This window comes from Pongo abelii, chromosome 9 (assembly GCF_028885655.2).
Source record: "Pongo abelii isolate AG06213 chromosome 9, NHGRI_mPonAbe1-v2.0_pri, whole genome shotgun sequence".
NCBI lineage: Eukaryota > Metazoa > Chordata > Mammalia > Primates > Hominidae > Pongo > Pongo abelii.
In genome coordinates, this window is record NC_071994.2 from 482342 (window position 1) to 500007 (window position 17666).

Sequence of the window (17666 nt, forward strand, 5' to 3'; positions counted from 1 at the left end):
TCCTCAGCTTCCCAAAGTGCTGGGATTACAGCGTGTGCGTGTGTGTGTGTGTGTGTGTGTGTGTGTGTGTGTCTGTCTGTCTTGCTTTGTCGCCCAGGCTGGAGTGCAGTGGTGCGATCTCAGCTCACTGCAAGCTCCACCTCCCGGGTTCACGCCATTCTCCTGCCTCAGCCTCCTGAGTAGCTGGGACTACAGGCGCCCGCCACCACGCCCAGCTAATTTTTTGTATTTTTTCGTAGAGACGGGGTTTCACCGTGTTAGCCAGGATGGTCTCAATCTCCTGACCTCATGATCTGCCCGCCTCAGCCTCCGAAAGTACTGAGATTACAGGCGTGAGCCACTGCCCCCAGCCTTTTTTTTTTTTTTTTTTTTTTAAAGAGGCAGATGTTGCTCTTCCGTGGCAGTCCAGCACCTGCTGCCTCGCCCTGCTTGATTACTCCACTTTGGGGCCGTAGGGCTTACCCGCTCCTTTCCGTGCATCATACTTTGCTTTTTCTTGAATATTTTCCTCTTAGATCACCACCCTGAGATGGTAGAAAACATAAAAATCCCTGTGTGCACATTGAGGGAGCCCCTCTGGGCCTGTGGAGCCCACGTAGGAATCTGAAGCCAATTGATCGATTCTGGATTAACTGTGTATCATGGTGGGAATTGACCGCGGGGAGTTTGGGTCCTGTGTGGTGTGTGACCGACGATTCTGTCCTAGATCCCAGTGGAGAACACCAAAGCGAGTGAGGAAGAGGAGGAGGACCCTACCTTCTGTGAGGTGTGCGGCAGGAGCGACCGCGAGGACAGGCTTTTGCTCTGCGATGGCTGCGATGCGGGGTAAGGGACAGTTGGGACTGGCACACGTGCCCTGCTGTGTGCTAGGCAGGCCAAGTGCAGGAGGGATGCAGAGCCTCTTTGCTCTGTGAAGTCTGAGTCCCAGCACCTGGAGCTGTGCTCACCACCCTCAGCAGCGCGGTTCAGTCCTGTGGACCACAGGCACCTGCGGGCCTTCCTATTACACTCATTTACACTTCGATCTTTCCCCAAAAAACATTCTGAGGCTGCTCACAGAAGTGCAGGTAATACATCAAGACAAAAAAGAAAACAGCCAGACAGGAGGCTGTGGGGCTGGTCAGCCAGAGGGTGGGACGTGTCCTGGTCCCAGCCTTTGTTGGGGAGGAGTGGCTGTGCCTGTGTCCATCATCCTGGCTGCCTTGGTCCCTCACCTTTCACCCTGCTCCTCCTTCACCCTCCGGTGCATGTCCAGTTATGCTGCACGTGCTGCTCTCCCTGGCACAGCTGAGAGCGCCTGCTCTGGCCCTGCGTGGCCCTGGCTTCCCGGGAGCCTGTGACACTTGTTGTCTCATCCCTGCTTTGTGTCGTTGGCTGTAAGCAGATGCCCCCTTCCCCATTAGCCTCCTGTGAGGGGCTTTCCCTGTTGATTTGAATAATTTTTCTGCTGTGAAATTATGGAGAGAGGATTCTGGAAATCTCCCTTGTTGAAAGAACCAGTGAGGCTGCTCGATCTGGAACCTTCTCTTGGGTGGGAAGTAGCTGGGTCAGGGTTTGGACTACGGAACAGCCGGAGCCAGGAGGCCTTGACGTGCCGCAGCTGGAGCCGCACCGAGGACGGGCTCCTGGTGAAAGCCTTTGCTCTGTGGCGGGTGGTCCCGGTCGTCCCACCTTTGACTCGTCCTTGACCACGGCCGCTTGTGCCCCCACCTGTCACCTCGTTCTTAGCCACATACCCAGGCCTCTGCTCCACTCATGCTGTTGGTGCAGGAATCGCTGGCTGTCCTTTTGCAGACACTGCAGGGGCCTCCTTGGGGGTCCTGCAGGCGGCCACCACGTTTGTCTCATGGTCAGTTGGCCCTCCTCGTGGCCTGTGGGAATACAGGGGCCTTGCAGTGTGCTCCGCCGGCCCTTCCTGGTCCCCAGACCCTGCTTGGTCTTGCCCGCTGCTCCCAGCAGCCAGGAGATAGCCATGCCTCTGCTCACATTCGCAGACATCTCGCCTTCCCTCCTTTCTCACGAGTCTGAGCCTAAATCCATGTTTTGTGAGTTTCCTGAGTGCTCTGCCCTGACAGTCCTCACCTCCTCAGGGTTCCTGGGAGCAGACGCTGCCAACCGCCCCGGCAGGCACTGAGTTGGTTGCTGTGAGTCTGAAGGGCAGGGCTGCTGCCTTGAGTATCCCAGCAGCCTGGTCATTGCAGCCCTGGGCACAGTGCTTATTGGCTGTTGATTACTGACTTACACCGTGAATATATGCAGAATGCTTAAAAAGGAAAAAAGAGGTGGAGGGGTGGCTCAGCACTCCATGCCCATGTGTAGGACTGGTCCTCTTTACCTGTGGCTGTGGCCACTCTGGGCATGTGAAGGAAGGGCCTGGGCTGGCCTGGAATCGCTGGACACGGCCTGAGAGGCCACGGCGTGTTAGACCTGGTCCTGGTCGCCACAGGCACCGTCCTGGGCAAGGCCCTCATTGCAGGCCAGGGCCGTGAGCCTTCTAGTGGCTCAAGGGCAGCTGGTAGGCCAGTTTTCACGCACAAAGCCTGGTTTTCCTGTTAGCTGTTATTTTACTCATTTACTTATTTTTTTCAAGGCAGAGTCTTGGTCCGTCATCCAGGCTGGAGTGCAGTGGTGCCATCTCGGCTCACTGCAACCTCTGCAGTGAGTCACTGCAACCTCTGCAGTGAGTCACTCAAGTGACTCTCCTGCCTCAGCCTCCTCAGTAGCTGAGATTACAGGCACGTGCCACCACACCTGGCTAATTTTTGTATTTTAGGTAATAACGGGGTTTCACCATGTTGGCCAGACTGGTGTAGAACTCCAGGGCTCAAGTGACCCGCCCACCTCGGCCTCCCAAAGTGCTGAGATTAAAGGCGTGAGCCACTGTGCCCAACCTAGTTGTAGTACCTTGTAACAAGGCTCTTGGGAATGTTTACAACTTAATTAAAAATTTTTATTATAAATTACATTTATAAATTTGATATGTTGATTTTTTTTGTACCTACACTACTTGAATTAGTTTGCAGATAAAACAACGCAAGTACATAAAAACTCTGGTGGATCTAAAACATTAAAACTGATCAGTATAACAATTCTCATACTTCTAAACATTTCCATATTGTTACTGTTTGCAGTATGCTAAATTTTCAGTTAAGTCTGACTTAAAAATCACACGTCTAAAATTACTCAGTTCCTCATGTCAAAATGGAATCACAATAGGCCGAGGCAGGCGGATCACCTGAGCTCAGGAGTTCGAGACCAGCCTGGCCAACATGGTGAAATCCCATCTCTACTAAAAATATAAAAATTGGCCGGGCGTGGTGGTTCACACCTGTAACTCCCGATCCTTGGGAGGCTGAGGCACGCAAATACCTTGAACATGGGAGGCGGAGGTTGCAGTGAGCCGAGATTGCGCCACTACACTCCAGAGAGACTAAAAACAAAAACAAAAAAACAAAAAACAAGAAAACACTATCTGTAGATACACTGACATTACATGAAATAAGATACAGTTTCTGATTTTTTTCTTTTTTAAGTTACAATCTAATTTAAAAGTTTGTATTCACCAGGGAGGCAGTGCAGGGGCTCACTGAGGCCTGTTAGGTATGGCCCTCCCCTCCCTGGGCAGGTCAGATCTTAGCACCTTCAGCTGCAGGGCGATTCTGCCCTCAGCAGGGCCACCAAGCCACCTGTGCAGGTGGAGCTATGGGTGCCTGCACCGTAGCTGGGCAGGTCTTGGCAGCCCTCCTTGTCCCCGTGCTCATATTTAAACTTGCAGCCAATCTCCTCTTCTCGGGGTTGAGTGTGGGGGACACAGGCCTGGCCTGGCTGTGGATGGGCGCCTGCCGAGCGCAGAGGGGCCTTCTGCTTGGGCCTCAGGTGAGCCGCAGCCTCCTCCAAGGCTGCTGGAGCTCAGTGGTGGGAAAGTGGGTTGGACCTTTTCAGACTTTGGAATTCTTTGAAAGAAGGTACTGCTCATCCTTGCCTTTGTCCCCAGAGAACTTGTATAAGAGCAGATGTTAGGAGGGGACCTAGTTAGGCTCTTGGAGCGCCCCCACCTGCCGCCCCTCTCTGCTGGCCTGGCAGGGCGTGTTGTGTGCCCGGGGCAGTCGGCTTCTCTTCCTGCATGCCTGTCTCCTATCTTGTATGGCCCCAGCGAGGGCCACACAGCGGACACCTTCTCATAGGTGCAGGATTCTTGGGAGAATGGGTTTACTCTTGTTTAACTCGTATCTTAGATCCTAGAGCAGTTCAGTCCGTGGTAAGTGGTAGTTAGGTTCAGTTGAATTCATGCTCAATTTTCAGGGAAATCATCAGCTTGACTCCCTTGCCTTGATTGCTTTTGCCTTACTCCAGGCTGTCTGGGGTCTTTGGGGTGAAGTTTCAAGGATCTTGGCACAGACTCCCGAGCCTTGGCTGCTTGGAGGGGCACAGATACCTCGTACTAGTGGCAGCACTTCCCAAACTACCTTCCCTGAAGCTCGATAGAAACAATTAAAACATAGTTTCCTTTCAGCAAAGAAACCTTCGCCTTCTTCAGTGGCTTGGTGTGAGGCGCGGTGTTTGAAACCCCAGGAGCGAGGGTGGGTGAGACAAGCTCTCTGGGAAGGGGGCCCCACAGGCAGCACCTACCGCAGGAGCTCATTGTGAGCCACTGTCGGCCTCGGGGTGTGTGTCGTGTGTCGCGGTCAGCTCAGCTGCTGTCAGGATACCACAGGCTGGGCAGTGTAAACTGCAGGTCTTCCTTTTCTTGATTTTGGAAACTGGACATCTGAGATACCAGCAGGCCTGGTCCCTGGGGAGGCCCCTTCCCGACTTACAGATGGCTGCCTCCCCGCTGCGACCCCCCCGGCCTTCCCCTCTCTGAGGACACCGATCCTATAACCGTAAAGGTTTCATCTCTACCTGCTGTCACATTGGGGGTTAGGGCTTCTTATGAATTTCGGGGGGATGCAGGTCAGCCCTAACAGAATGCATCGCAGACTTGGGTGCCATCGGAGGCCTGCTTTGTGGTCCCCTCACTTGAGGAGGTTTGGGAAAGCTGTGAGCAGCACCTGGACGCTCTGGCCCTGCTCTCTCCTGTAGGTACCACATGGAATGCTTGGACCCCCCTCTCCAGGAGGTGCCAGTGGACGAGTGGTTCTGCCCGGAATGCGCTGCCCCTGGTGTGCTTGCCGCTGGTAAGGACACTGCTCCCATCCCAAGGCGCACATGGGCCTTCTCACTGTCAGCTCTGCGGTCCCCGGGGTTAGGTTCGGCTGCGGTGTCGGGAGGACATCTAGGGCTGTCTCGGGCTCGTTTTCTCGGGGATGTGTGTGGGGTCCATTGGCTGGGGGGTTCCGGTACTCAGTGTTAGAAGCACCAGGCTCCATGAGCAGCCCTGGGTCCTGTGCATAGGTCAGCCCAAGCCAGGGCTGCTGCATGGCCGGCAGCCACAGGGGGAGCTGTTGGGGGAGGCGTGTGGCCTGTGAGTGTGGCACATCAGCCTTGGTGGTTCTTCCCAGATGCGGGTCCCGTGAGTGAGGAGGAGGTCTCCCTGCTGTTGGCCGATGTGGTTCCCACCACTAGCAGGCTTCGGCCTCGAGCAGGGAGGACCCGGGCGATAGCCAGGACACGGCAGAGTGAGAGAGTGAGAGCAACCGTGAACCGGAACCGGATCTCCACGGCCAGGAGGGCCCAGGTGGGTGGCCCAGCCCTGATGCCAGTCGCAGAGCCCCAGCTGCCCAGAGTGGTCTCAGCAGTCCGGGTAGGTGGGAGGGCCGTCGTCGGCACAGTGGGGTCCGCCCGGCCCCGGTGGCTCGTGTTCTTTGGCCCTGCTGAGGGGAGCAGGTGAATGCACCCCAGGGTGAGCCCAGCGGCCCAAGGTGGGGCTGCCTCTCCGAGTACCTGGAGCCAGGCATTGAGGGGCAGGTGAAGCCTGGCCCTGGCGGTGGGGGCTCTAGGAAACCCCCCTTGTTCCCCAGGCCCCATGCCAGCACCGCTCCCTCTGGGCACCTGTGAGCACCTTCCTCTTGCACTGGACCTGGTGCTCGGTTTCAGGTGCTCCCCGCAGCCTCCGTCCTCACGGCAGCCTTTCCCTGGGCATTAGACAAGCAGGAGGGTGTGGGCTGTGGGCATGTGGTGTGTGCCCTTGGCAAACCTAACGCTGAATTTGGAGTGGACTGAGAAGGCTGGGTGGGGCGGGGGCTGTCCCTGTCCAGCGCCCTGCCCAGTACCTGCGCCGCCCCCGCCACAGTGACTGGTGCCCTCCCATATGCCCCTGGGATGCTGTCTGGCCCCCACCCACCCACCTGCCCCTTCCCTCGTCCCTGCTGCATACCAGCCCCACACTGTGCAGGAGCCCAGCTCTCAGGGCTTCCCACGGGCTCTGCTCTGAGCTCCGCCCTGTGCCCTTCTTCCTCCACCAAGAACTCCACTGTTCTCGGTGCCTGCCTGACCTTGTCCTCCATTCCAGCCCTGAGCTTGCTTCCCAGAGCCGTCCCGGGCTGTCCTGGCCTTGCCCCCGTGGGAGTGCTTGTCAGCCTCTGGCAGGGGAGAGGAAGGCCGGGTCGTGGCTGCTGCAGGTGGCGGGTGGGGAGGCTGTCCTGCTTCTCTGGCTGCCATTGCGGGCTATGTTCTGGGCTCCCTTTGGGGTCTGTGCTGGACCGGCTGAGGCCCCAAGGGCATCTGACGGCACCGCCGCTTTGCCTGTAGCACACACCAGGGCGCCTCGGGTCTTCCCTGTTGGATGAAGCCATCGAGGCTGTGGCGACTGGCCTCAGCACCGCCGTGTATCAGCGCTCCCTGACGCCGCGCACTCCTGCCCGACGGAAGAGGAAGACAAGTAAGCCTGGAGGGATGGACTCTCCCGCCAGCCATGTGCTGGGACCCATGCCCGAGGTCCACTCACTGCTTCCCTCAAGGCCAGGGCTGTGGGCATTTCCATTTCTTCTTTCTGCAACTTGATCTTCTCAGCTGAAAACACTACACAGAAGCCGCACTGGGCCCGGGAGGTGTGGGTCTGATGTGCAGATCTGTGACCACGCTGCCTCTGGCATTGTGCCAGGGTGATGCTGGCCTTCCCGAATTGCTCCCCTCTGCTTTCTGGAAGGACTGCATCCTGAAGTTTATGGAAGCAGTCTTGTTATTTTTGCTGTAAACATTTGTCAGAATACGCCCTGAAGCCATCTGGGCCTGGGCTTTTCTGTGGGGGCCGAGTTGAGATCAGTGATTTTGCGTCGTCTTGCTTCTGCCCTGTTGAGGTTTTCAGTCCTTTTCTCTATGAGTTTTGGTAATTTTGTCCCAGCGCTGGTTAACTTTGATGACTTGGTTCTCAGAGGTCCACTGTGAAGTGACTAATTCTCCCTTAAAATTAACGGGCCGCTCCTGGGAAGAGCCGTCGACTGCACCTTGTCAAATACCCCGTTGCGCTGATGTGCGTGCACATTTGGCTTTCAGAAGAGCATTCCCTCTCCCTCAAGGGGATTTAAGTCACTGTGGACGCGTGGAGTCCTGCTTTACTCAGTGCGTTCTAATCTGTGATCTTTTAGAAATTAACTTTATTGAAGCATGCATACTTTTTCTTTTTTTTTTTTTGAGACAGAGTCTCACTCTCCCAGGCTGGAGTGCGGTGGCGTGATCTTGGCTCACTGCATCCTCCACCTCTCAGGTTCAAGTGTTTATCCTGCCTCAGCCTCCTGAGTAGGTGGGATTACAGGCACCCGCCACCACACCCACCTAGTTTTTGTATTTTTAGTAGAGATGGGGCTTCACCATGTTGGCCAGGCTGGTCTTGAACTCCCGACCTCAGGTGATCCGACCATCTCAGCCTCCCAAAGTGCTGGGATTACAGGCCTGAGCCACCGCCCCTGGCCTGAAGCATACGTACTTTTTATTAAGTGAATGCACTCACTTTAGTGTGTAGTCTTAGGTTTGACAGATGTAAGTTCCATTCCAGCCAGCACAGAACGAGACCGCACTTCAGCCCCACCAGCAACCCTGCGGCCGTGTGCATCACTGTGTATCGCTCATGCTGGTCTTGGGGCTCCAGGGGACTGAGCATCTGTGGGTCTGGTGCAGGGGCCCAACTTACTGCTCCTTTTGTTCAGCACAGCACTCTGGGAATCTCTGTAATTATCTGTGTCTGTGGCTGATGTTTTATTATTGAGAAATATTCCATTGTTTGAATATACCACAGTTTGTTCTTTTGATGGGCGTTTGGCTGGGTGTTTTTGCAATTAAAATTGTTTTAATCTTTATGTCACTACAGATGTGCAGTGAGCTCATTTGTGTTAAAGTCTCAAGCGATCCACCTGCCTTGGCCTCCCAAAGTGCTAGGATTACAGGTGTGAGCCATGGTGCCTGGCCCTGATGATAATTATGTAAGATATTTAATGGTACACTTAGGGATGTCAGGCTGTGTTCTTAGATGCAGCTCATTTTCTGTGTCTCTCCCCGATGGGAACACATTATTTTTATTCCTTTTTTTTTTTTTTTTTTTTTGAGACAGGATCTCATCTTGCCCAGGCTGGAGTGCAATGGTGCAATCTCAGCTCACTGCAACCTCTGCCTCCCAGGCTCAAGCAATTGTGGTGCCTCAGCCTCCTGAGTAGCCTGTAATCCCAGCACTTTGGGAGGCTGGGGCAGGTGGATAGCTTGAGGCCAGGAGTTTGAGATGGCGCCACTGCAGTCCAGCCTGGGTGACAGAGTGAGACTCTGTCTCCAAAAAAATATATATATGTATACATGGTTTATTTCTCCGTTTAAAAATCTTTGGGGCCGGGTGCAGTGGCTCACACCTGTAATCCCAGCACTTTGGGAGGCTGAGGCAGGTGCGTCACCTGAGATCAGGAGTTCAAGACCAGCTTGGCCAACTTAATGAAACCCCGTCTCTATTAAAAATACAAAAATTAGGCCAGGCGCGGTGGCTTACACCTGTAATCCCAGCACTTTCGGAGGCCTAAGCGGGCGGATCACAAGGTCAGGAGATCGAGACCATCCTGGCTAACACAGTGAAACCCCATCTCTACTAAAAATACAAAAAATTAGCCAGGCGTGGTGGCAGGCACCTGTAGTCCCAGCTACTTGGCAGGCTGAGGTAGGAGAATGGCGTGAACCTGGGAGGCAGAGTTTGCAGTGAGCCAATATCACACCACTGCATTCCAGCCTGGGTGACAGAGCGAGACTCTGTCTCAAAAAAAAAAAAACAAAAAAAAACAAAAATACAAAAATTAGCCGGGTGTGGTGGCACACGCCTGTAATCCCGGCTACTCGGGAGGCTGAGGCAGGAGAATCGCTTGAACCCAGGAGGCAGAGGTTGCAGTGAACTAAGATCACACCAGTGCACTTCAGCCTTCGTGACAGAGTAAGACTCCCTCTCAAAAAAAAAAATGTGGGCAGGCGCAGTGGCTCACACCTGTAATCCTAGCTCTTTAGGAGGCTGAGGCAGGAGGATTGCTTGAGCCCAGAGACCAGCCTGGGCAACATGGTAAGCCCTATCTATAAAAAAAATTAGCTGGGCACGGTGGTGCCTGCCTATAGTTCCAGCTGCTTGGGAGGCTGAGGCAGGAGAATCACGTGAGCCCAGGAGTTTGAGGCTGCTGTGAGCTGAGATCGTGCCATTGCACTCCAGCTTGGATAACAGGGCAAGATCCTGTATCCAAAAAAAAAAAAATTGCAAGCCAGTGCGTGTGGTCCCGCTGTACCGGCTCCTTGGGCTCCGTCCACTAGGCTGGACTCACAGGAATGGGGCGGGTAGGGCCCAGCACAGAGAAGCACAGACTTCAACCTCTTCTCCGTAGGAAGACGGAAGAAAGTGCCGGGAAGAAAGAAAACCCTGTCCGGACCATCCGCAAAAAGTAAGAGCTCAGCGACAAGATCTAAGAAACGCCAACATCGAGTGAAGAAGAGAAGAGGGAAGAAGGTGAAGGTGAGCATTGGGTGGCAGGGCCTGAGTCTCCTGCTGGCCACAGCACCCTCACGCAATGGTTACGGAGCAGGGGCCTGAGCCTCCTGCCGGCCTCGGCACCCTTGCGCGGTTACGGAGCAGGGATCATCATCATCGCCGCTTTTCTGTATTTACTCAGTGATTTGCTGATGGAAATGAACATTGCTGTAGCACAGACTGAAGATGGGGTTGAGGCCAGCTGTTTCCTAAGGCACACTGAGGGGTTGAGGGGTGGTCGTGTGCCCCCCAGGAACCTTCCTGAAGCCATCAGCTGGTCGGGGAGCCAGGTGTGAGCCAGGCCAGTGGAAGCCCTCTGGCAGAGGCACCCGGGAGCAGGTGTGGGTTTGAGGCAGGCCTGGCCATCCTGGCTCTGAGGAGTGACACAAGCTGTGTCTGACAGGCCCCGTCCACCTCCTCTGACCCATGCTCGCTGGGCCCTAGTGAGCGGCCTCCTTGGTACACGTCGTGGCGTTTGTTGTCCTAGGCCCTTTTCATCCAAAATCATGGACCAGACATTTAATATTTATTTTTAGTTGATTCCTAATTATTGTCCGTGTTTATGGGGTGGAGGGTGATGTGTCATTCGTGTGCATGTTTGTGATGCTCAAACTGGGACTAAATGCATCGTCCACTCAGACTGCATATTTAAAACACCTTAATATGTAAAAACTTGAATTGCGGCCGAGCGTGGTGGCTTACACCTGTGATCCCACCACTTTAGGGGGCTGAGGCAGACAGATCACCTGAGGTCAGGAGTTCAAGACCAGCCTGGCCAACATGGTGAAACCCCATCTAAAGACTAAAAATTAGCCGGGTGTGGTGGCAGGCACCTGCAGTCCCAGCCTCAGGAGGCTGAGGCAGGAGAATCACTTGAACCCCGGGAGGCAGAGGTTGCAGTAAGCCGAGATTGCGCCACTGCACTCCAGCCTGGGAGACGAGAGCAAAACTCTGCCTCAAAAACAAAACAAAACAAAACAAAACTGAGTTGCAGCCATCGTTCAAGTGTTTGCTGAATCTTTTTTGTTTTGTTTTGTTTTGTTTGTTTGTTCAGCTCAGCTTCCTGAGTAGCTGGGACTACAGGCATAGCCCACCGTGCTTGGCTAGTTTTTGTATTTTTTGTAGACACAGGTTCGCCATGTTGCCCAGGCTGGTCTTAAACTCCTGGGCTTAAGCAGTTTGTCATCTAAGCCTCACAAAGTGTTTTTTGTTTGTTTGTTTGTTTTAGGTTGGGGCGGGAACAAAGTCTGGTTCTGTTACCGGGGCTGGAGTGCAGTGACATGATCCTGGCTCACTGCAGCCGCCTTGACCTCCCAGGCTAAGGTGACCCTCCCACGTCAGCCTCTCAAGTAGCTGGGACCACAGGCTCACACCACCTCACCCAGCTAATTTTTTTTTTTTTGGTGGAGACGGGGTCTCACTGTGTTCCCCAAGCTGGTCTTGAACTCCTAGGCTCAAATGATCCTCCTGCCTTGACCTCCCAAAGTGCTGGGATTCCAGGTGTGAGCACCAAGTCTGCTGCATCTTTATGTGAATTTATACTCAAGATTATTATTTATTTCCTCGTAAATATAAACTCATATAATACGTATTTATATAAAACCATATTTTAGTGTTTTTTTTTGTTTTTTTTTTTGAGATGGAGTTTCGCTCTTGTTGCTGAGGCTAGAGTGCAGTGATATGATCTCAGCTCACTGCAACCTTGGCCTCCTGAGTTCAAGCAATTCTCCTGCCTCAGCCTCCCAGATAGCTGGGATTACAGGTGTGTGCCACCATGCCCGGCTAATTTTTGTATTTTTAGTAGAGATGGGGTTTTGCCATGTTGGTCAGGCTGGTCTTGAACTCCCGACCTCAAGTGATCCACCCACCTTGGCCTCCCAAAGTGCTGGGATTCCAGGTGTGAGCCACCATGCCTGGCCCCCTTATTTTAGTTTTAAATGGATTATTCGAACATCTGATCTGTTCATTCAGACAAAATTCCTGGAGTAGAAGCTAAAGCCATGACCAGGTGTTGGATAAGGACCTGCTATTTCCCAGTTCTCAGGTCCCCTGGGCTCTCCCTTTGCTTTGTGGGGTGCCCTGATCCTGGGTTGGAACCCCTTCTCCCATCCCTTTGCCCAGAACACTCCTGGGCATCCTCCTTTTTGTCCTCGGCTGGGCTGCGTGCTGTTTCTGTGGTTCATTTCTTCTGCAGACAGCGTTCTGGGACCACAGCCTGGGGGCCCGGTGGCAGGTGAGGGTGTTTGCCCTTCAGGCCGTGCAGTCCCAGCCACAGTGAGAGGCTGCTCTGTCCGCTCTGCCTAGAATCAGAAGGAAATAGCTAGTAACTCTTAGGATTTTTAGTAATTTAGGAATAATGATAGCGCTTAAAATCTAAATTTGTGTCATCTTCTCAAGGGTTTTTTGGTGTTCTTGTTTGTTTGTTTGTTTTTGTTTGTTTTTGAGACAGAGTCTCGCTCTGTACCCCAGGCTGGAGTTACAGTGGTACAATCTCGGCTCACTGCAACCTCTGCCTCCCGGGTTCAAGCAATTCTCCTGCCTCAGCCTCCTGAGTAGCTGGGATTACAGGCGTGAGCCACCACGCCCGGCTAATTTTTGTATTTTTAGTAGAGATGGGGTTTCACCATGTTGGGCCAGGCTGGTCTCGAACTGGCCTCAAATGATCTGTTTGCCTTGGCCTGCCAGAATGCTGGGATTACAGATGTGAGCCACCAAGGGGTTTTACTGTCAGTCATCAGTTGAATTTTTTGTTTTCCTCTTTGTGAGTTTTCACTTAATGCTAACTGCTACGTGATGGTAACACTGCAACGCCCCGAGAGCCTCTGGTAACCTGAGGGAGCTTCGTGGCCGATGTGTGCGGCATTATTCCTGCTTGTTGGTCATCATGCCTGCGAAGCCCGTTGACTTTGGCTTAGTATTTTCCCGCCCTGATGTTCGCTGTTGCTGATGAAGGCTTCACGTGGCATTTACAGGGCCCTCGTAGATGCCATCCCTATCTCTCTGTTTATCTTTTTCTTTGTTACTGGATTCAGAGTGAAGCCACCACTCGCTCTCGAATCGCGCGGACGCTGGGCCTGCGCAGGCCTGTTCACAGCAGCTGCATCCCATCAGTGTTGAAGCCAGTGGAGCCCTCCTTGGGGCTGCTGAGAGCGGATATTGGAGCTGCCTCTCTGTCTCTGTTTGGAGATCCCTATGAGCTGGACCCCTTCGACAGGTGAGCGAACTGGTGATGGTCCTGCCTGGGCACCCGCTCCTCTCCCTGGGGGCTGTGGGCACGGGGCCCCGAGGTGCATGCGGAGGTGTTAGGTTTTGTGTTTGTGAGTGAGGGTGGCCATTCCTCCCACCGCCATACGGTGCAGGTGGGCAGCGTGGAACTTAGAGGTCTGGTGCGGCCCACATCACACATGCTGCCACGTGGCCAGTGCTCGGCTATCCTCCTCCGTGCCGTCTCCCTGGGCTGGGGGTTCTGGGAGCTGGGAGTCACCTGTTTCCTTTGGCCTGTGTCCTCCCCTCTAGCAGTGAAGAGCTTTCTGCAAACCCTCTTTCTCCTCTGAGTGCCAAGAGACGGGCTCTGTCCCGGTCAGCCCTGCAGTCCCACCAGCCCGTGGCCAGGCCCGTCTCCGTGGGGCTTTCCAGGTGTGTGAGGGCAGAGGCTTCTGGGGAGGTGAGGGCAGCAGTCGGGCATTGGATGGGGGTTCCATGGTGGGGCCGCGATAGCCTGGCTCTCTGTGGCCCTGGGTGGCCTCAGCACCTCCCCTCAGCTGTCACGCTGATCAGTCGGCTCTTGGCGTGAGGCAGTGCTGCAGCCCATCCTGCGTCAGAGGCCACTGCCTGCCCGTGAGCGTGGACTGGGAGTTGCTGCAGCTCCACGAGGTGGCCCCTCTGCCCCCCACCCTGGCCTGAGAGCCACCAGCACAGGGACACCGCCTCGGGCAGGAGCAGTGGCCCTGGTGAATGAGGCTGTCATCAGAGGTCACCTTTTGGCCAGTTCTTTTGTTTCGCCACAAGAACAAAAAAAGAATTAACCAAAACCAACAAAACAGGTAAAGATGCTTGTCTGCCCCCTCCCGCCTGTTGGTGGAGTTGGGGGTGGCAAAGGCACCAGAGGTGACTTCTCCCAAAAACACCTGGTTTCCCTGGAGCCAGAGCTGCGAGGTGGGGCTCCCTCCCTCCCTCTGGGAGGCCCTGGTGAGCACCTCTTAGAACAGCAGCCAGAGCCAGGGCTGTGGGGGAGGCGCAGGCCCGGCCCAGCCCCGCTCTCCCTGGCTCCCGCCTGCTGCAGGGCTCTGCCTGGGTGCCAGCCCTCAGGCCGTGGGAGGCAGTGATGGCAGGGCCTCGGGTCTGTGCCCACAGGAGGTGCCTCCCTGCTGCGGTGCCAGAGCCAGACTTGGAGGAGGAGCCAGTGCCTGACCTGCTGGGCAGCATCCTGTCGGGCCAGAGCCTCCTGATGCTGGGCAGCAGTGATGTCATCATCCACCGCGACGGCTCCCTCAGCGCGAAGAGGGCGGGTGAGCGCCTCCCCTGCCATGGCCCCTTCCTCTGTGGGCTGCTGGTCCTCAGGCTGTTCCCAAGTACTCAGCCGATGTCTCACTCACGGAAGATGTAGCTGAAGTTGGGGGGACTATTCTTCAGCCATTTTTCTCCATTGATTTCCCTTCTTGAGCAGTTTCTCAGTTAGCTCCGACTTCTTGCCCAGCCCCGCAGCTTCATGTTCATAAGAACATGTCCTAATGGGGTACTGCCCCCGCCCCTGGTTAATATCGTGTCCTGTTGGCCTCAGGCACTGTACTTTGTCATCCACAGAGTGGCTGTTGAAGCAGCTCTCCAGGTGTGGAAAGGCGAGGTGTCTACCTCAACAGGCAGATGGGAGTTTAAAGCACACGACCTCACAGAAAACCAGTTGTGATAAAAGTTAATCCACTGACATTTAAGAAGAGTAGGTGGTAAATGATTGCCGTTGGCTTTTTGTTTTTTAGCTCCAGTTTCTTTTCAGCGAAACTCAGGCAGTCTGTCCAGAGGGGAAGAAGGATCCAAGGACTGCCTGCAGCCCCGAGCACTGCCCTCCGGGAGCCTGGCCCAAGGCCCCTCAGGAAACAGGCCACAGAGCACAGGGCTCAGCTGTCAAGGCAGGTCTTGCATCCCCGCCCGCACATCAGGGGCACCTGTGAGGCTGGACTTGTCAGCAACCCCTGGGTCGGTTCAGGCTCAGAACTTGTCAAATGGGAGCACGCCTGGCTTCAGACAGAGTCACAGCCCCCGGTTCAACGGCACCAACAAGCACACTTTGCCCCTGGCTTCTGCCGCGTCTAAGATCTCGAGCAGAGATTCTAAGCCCCCATGTCGCAGTGTGGTGCCGGGGCCTCCCCTGAAACCAGCGCCCAGAAGAACGGACATCTCTGAGCTACCCAGGATACCAAAGATCAGGAGAGACGACGGTGGTGGCAGACAGGATGCATCCCCGGCCCACGGGCAGAGCATTGAGATCCCCAGCGCCTGTATCAGCCGACTGACTGGCAGGGAGGGCGCCGGGCAGCCAGGGCGAGGCACGCGGGCAGAGAGCGAGGCCAGCAGCAGGGTGCCCCGGGAGCCCGGCGTGCACACGGGCAGCTCCCGGCCCCCAGCCCCCAGCTCCCATGGCAGTTTGGCCCCACTGGGACCATCAAGAGGGAAAGGGGTTGGGTCGACCTTTGAGAGCTTCCGGATCAATATTCCTGGAAACATGGCACATTCCAGCCAGCTCTCCAGTCCTGGCTTCTGTAACACGTTCCGGCCTGTGGACAATAAGGAGCAGAGGAAGGAGAACCCCTCACCCCTCTTCTCCATCAAGAAGACGAAGCAGCTCCGGAGCGAGGTCTACGACCCATCCGACCCCACCGGCTCCGACTCCAGCGCCCCTAGCAGCAGCCCGGAGAGGTCTGGCCCTGGCCTCCTGCCCTCTGAGATCACACGAACCATCTCCATCAACAGCCCGAAGGCCCAGACGGTGCAGGCTGTGCGCTGCGTCACCTCCTACACGGTGGAGAGCATCTTTGGTACAGAGCCCGAGCCCCCTCTTGGACCGTCCTCTGCTGTGTCCAAGCTCCGGGGTGCAGTGGCTGCCGAGGGGGCCTCTGACATGGAGCGAGAGGAGCCCACAGAGAGCCAGGGCCTGGCTGCCCGGGTGCGGAGGCCATCCCCACCAGAGCCCTGGGATGAGGAAGATGGGGCGTCTTGCAGCACCTTCTTTGGCTCTGAGGAGCGGACGGTGACCTGTGTGACTGTCATGGAGCCAGAAGCCCCACCCAGCCCGGACGTGCCGCAGGCTGCCACCCACAGAGTTGTGGAGCTCAGGCCCCCTTCCCGGTCCCGCTCCACATCCAGCTCCCGCAGCAGGAAGAAGGCCAAGAGGAAGAGGGTGTCCAGGGAGCACGGACGGACGCGCTCTGGGACGCGCTCTGAATCCAGGGACAGGAGCTCGAGGTCAGCGTCACCATCAGTGGGTGAGGAGCGCCCCAGGAGGCAGCGGTCCAAGGCCAAGAGCCGGCGGTCCTCTAGCGACCGCTCCAGCAGCCGAGAGCGAGCTAAGAGGAAGAAAGCCAAGGACAAGAGCAGGGAGCACAGGCGGGGCCCCTGGGGCCACAGCCGGAGGACGTCCCGGTCGCGTTCGGGGAGCCCTGGCAGCTCTTCCTACGAGCACTATGAGAGCAGGAAGAAGAAGAAGAGGAGATCAGCGTCCAGACCTCGGGGAAGGGAGTGCTCCCCCACCAGCAGCCTGGAGAGGCTCCGCAGGCACAAGCACCAGCGGGAACGCAGCCACGAGCAGCTAGAGAGGAAGGAGAGTGTGGTGTGGCCCCGAGACCGGAGGAAGTGGAGGTCCCGGTCCCCAAGCTCAGAGCACAGGGCACGGGAGCACAGGCGGCCACGGTCCCGCGAGAAGCGGCCGCGGACCCGGTCCCATTCCCCAGAGAGGAAGGGGGCTGTGAGGGAGGCTTCCCCAGTACCCCTTGCACAGGGGGAACCAGGGCGGGAAGACCTCCCCACCAGGTCGCCAGCCTTGGGGGAAGCACATGTCTTGCCGGAGGTGGTTACAGCCAACAAGGCCTCCCTGCAGGCTCCCCCTGTCCTGGAGGTGGCAGCTGAGTGTGAGCCCGATGACCTGGACCTGGATTATGGTGACTCCGTGGAGGCGGGACACGTCTTTGACGATTTCTCAAGCGACGCCGTTTTCATCCAGCTCGATGACATGAGCTCGCCACCTTCTCCCGAAAGCACAGACTCTTCCCCGGAGCGAGACTTCCCACCGAAGCCTGCGTTGCCCCCAGCCAGCCTGGCCGTGGCCGCCATCCAGAGGGAGGTGTCACTGATGCACGATGAAGACCCTTCGCAGCCCCCACCCCTGCCAGAGGGCCCCCAGGAGCCACATTTGCTCAGGCCGGACGCGGCTGAGAAGGCCGAGGCACCCAGTTCCCCGGATGTGGCGCCTGTGGGGAAGGAAGACAGCCCTTCTATGAGTGGGAGGGTACAGGAGGCAGCCCAGCCTGAGGAGGTGGTTTCGCAGACCCCCCTGCTGAGGTCCAGAGCCCTGGTGAAGCGGGTTACCTGGAACCTGCAGGAGTCGGAGAGCAGCGCCCCCGCTGAGGACAGAGCCCCCCGTGAGTAGGGCCCCGGCCCCCACTGAGGACAGAGCCCCCAGTGAGTAGGTCCCCGGCCCCCACCGAGGACAGAACCCCCAGTAAGTAAGGCCCCAGCCCCTGCCGAGGACAGAGCC

At 56.2% G+C, this 17666-nt stretch overlaps 1 protein-coding gene across 8 annotated transcripts in view; it reads left to right on the forward strand.

The window, feature by feature from the left end:
- PHRF1 (PHD and ring finger domains 1) overlaps window positions 1–17666 on the forward strand; it is a 36616-nt gene that overhangs the window by 16577 nt on the left and 2373 nt on the right. For 6 of the 8 annotated variants that reach the window (XM_054524064.1, XM_054524066.1, XM_024255620.2 and 3 more), the window contains 9 exons: window positions 707–825; window positions 5083–5177; window positions 5502–5677; window positions 6691–6820; window positions 9777–9904; window positions 12952–13133; window positions 13436–13555; window positions 14273–14427; window positions 14896–17550. In XM_054524064.1, the coding sequence (XP_054380039.1) occupies window positions 707–825; window positions 5083–5177; window positions 5502–5677; window positions 6691–6820; window positions 9777–9904; window positions 12952–13133; window positions 13436–13555; window positions 14273–14427; window positions 14896–17550 (3760 nt within the window). The remainder of the gene's footprint in view (window positions 1–706; window positions 826–5082; window positions 5178–5501; window positions 5678–6690; window positions 6821–9776; window positions 9905–12951; window positions 13134–13435; window positions 13556–14272; window positions 14428–14895; window positions 17551–17666) is intronic. The other 2 variants (XM_024255619.2, XM_024255621.2) reach the window with 1 other exon arrangement.